Genomic DNA, 2,500 nt, shown 5'->3' with positions numbered 1-2,500 from the left:
AAAAAAGTATCAAAAACGAGCATGTACAAAGATAGTATTATTCAACTACCATTAACATGTAAAAACTAAAAACATTAACTTTGATAGTACGCCTATAATTTGTCTCACAAAAATGTAATAAATAGGCATGGGGTAAAAGCAACCAGGGTTAACTACGGATATAGTCGGTGTTAGGGTTGAGTGAGTTAATATAATACGAATTTATTCTCTTTTGACAAAACCCGCCATCACTGCCGAACTGCTACGTTCAAAAGTGGCCGCCAATTTATTTATTTTAAAATAATTTCAACTTCAGCTTTTATATAGCGCAATATCCATTTAATGCGCTCAAGGCGCTTTACAAGAGGTCCCTAACCAACAGCAACATTTACCATGTCGTAGAACGAGAAGGTAGATCGGATGGTATTTTGTCCCCTTCCACACGCCCCCTGAAAGACGCAATTTATTTAATTTGTTTTGGACATGCTCTGGTCGGAGTCGAATGCTATGCGTGAAGCAATTGGATTCAATAGTCTGATGTCACGTCGCCCAGCAACGGCGGCCATCAAGGTTCTAAACAAAGAAAATCGGTACGTTTTATTCTTCATGCTGGCTAGAACTTTTCATATGTCTTGTGATCATAATCTATAAAAGTCAAAACATGATCAGATTTATAATATTTTTTTTCCTCTGGATACGTCTTTGTGCTCGTCGGAGAAATATTTCATAAGGGCGTTCGCCATTGTTCCGATAGTTTAGAGCCAGTTACTAAGTTGCCATGCGTCATTACGAGGGAAGTGACGTCACGACTGTTGAAGCGCATTGGGTATGAATTTGATATTTCGAGGTCTACTGGCCTACAAAATGTGCTAAATTTAGAAAATCTTCTGTTGTTTAACGTTTTTATGGGTTTATTTTTTGTTGTTGTTGTTGCCTGAAGAAGGGCTTTGAGCCTGAAACGATCCGTGCTGCTTGGTATTTTATATTTCCGAAGTATGTATTTTTGTTTATTATTGGATATGAATTTGTTTGTTTATATGTGAGAGATGATGTTTGTACGTTTTTGTTTTTGTTTTGTTTTTTTTTTTTTTGTTTTGTTTTTTTTTTAAAATAATACACATTTACATTGCCACTGGTTGGAGGCTCTGTTTTTTAAAATGTTTTTCTTTGTTTGTTTGTTTTGTTTTGCTGAGATGTTTTGTTTTGTTTTTTAAATAAATATTTTGACTCATAGTCATGTTAATATATCGTATCGTATCGTATCGTATCGTATCGTATCATATCGTATCGTATCGTTTAAGAGCTAATAGGTTCTAAACACCTGTAAATGCTCTGTGTAATTTGTATGCATAGATACAATTTACCAATCATATAATTAGTATTCAATGTCAATTAATTTATAGTAAAAAAAAAATTAATACATGAACAAGTGTCCTATTCAATATTCCTAGTATAATTTACTCTCTTTACATTCATTTTGGCATGTTCAACTTGTACATTCGAGAGTTCAAAGAATTGACATACACGCTAATAAATCAACAATGATATCCAATTTCATGTTACATTATTGGGGGCGAAGTGGCCGAGTGGTTAAGGCATTGCACTGTGACCCGGATGGACCCGGGTTCGAGCCCCGCTTCAGGCACTTTCGTTTTTTTTCTCCTTGAGCAAGATTATTAACCCCCAATTTGCTCACTTGGACCACATGGGTGATTCCTGTTGACATCAGACATCTTGTTTGATGAGTTATCTATATTCCTTCGTGGAATGTCAAGGCGACGATATCTTATGATATCGTGGCGGAAAAGGGATAATTAATTTTAAATTTATTTTATGTTACATTATTCGTCAAAATCACATATAATGTTGGTAAGGTCTTTATCAATGGTATTCTTAAAATCATTAATTTTAAATTATTAATTATAGTGTTTTTGTTTTGTTTTGTTTTTTGTTTGACAGATACAACACCGAAACAAAATACCAACGGTTTTGTAAAAGGCCCAAAGTGTTCTCTGAATAAATCTTCGAGTTCTAAACATAGAGGTAAGTTTGTGTTAGTGTATTTGTGTGTGTGTATATATATATATGTGTGTGTGTGTGTGTGTGTGTGTGTGGGTGTGCGTGTGTGTACATGTGTGTATGGCTCCCTTTGGTTCAGTGACTTGAAATAAAAAATATAAAGAGGAAATAAAAAGAGAAGAAAATAGAAAGAGAGAAAGAGGAACGGAAAGATGGGGGAGATAGATAGATAGATAGATAGATAGATAGATAGATAGATAGATAGATAGATAGATAGATAGATAGATAGATAGATAGATAGATAGAGAGAAAGAGAGAGAGAGAGGGAGAGATAGAGAGAGAGGGAGAGAGATAGATAGAGAGAGGGAGAGAGGGAGAGACAGAGAGAGAGAGAGGGAGAGATAGAGAGAGAGAGGGAGAGTGGGAGAGATAGAGAGAGAGGGAGAGATAGAGAGAGAGAGAGAGGGAGAGAGAGAGAGAGAAAGAGAGAGAGAGAGAGAAA

At 35.4% G+C, this 2,500-nt stretch overlaps 2 protein-coding genes across 3 annotated transcripts in view; one reads left to right on the top strand and one right to left on the bottom strand.

Moving 5' to 3' along the window:
• Nucleotides 1-2,500, top strand: part of LOC144981163 (uncharacterized) — a 457,713-nt gene that overhangs the window by 129,939 nt on the left and 325,274 nt on the right. For both annotated transcript variants that reach the window (XM_078929317.1, XM_078929318.1), the window contains exon 5: nt 1,939-2,022. In XM_078929317.1, the coding sequence (XP_078785443.1) occupies nt 1,939-2,022 (84 nt within the window). The remainder of the gene's footprint in view (nt 1-1,938; nt 2,023-2,500) is intronic.
• LOC144981164 (uncharacterized) overlaps nt 1-2,500 on the bottom strand; it is a 289,898-nt gene that overhangs the window by 279,910 nt on the left and 7,488 nt on the right. The gene's annotated exons all lie outside the window — the stretch shown is intronic.

This window comes from Berghia stephanieae, chromosome 10 (genome assembly GCF_034508935.2).
Source record: "Berghia stephanieae isolate SIO BIC M18660-M18661 chromosome 10, UCSD_Bste_1.3, whole genome shotgun sequence".
NCBI lineage: Eukaryota > Metazoa > Mollusca > Gastropoda > Nudibranchia > Aeolidiidae > Berghia > Berghia stephanieae.
This window is presented reverse-complemented; position numbering and strand designations above follow the sequence as displayed.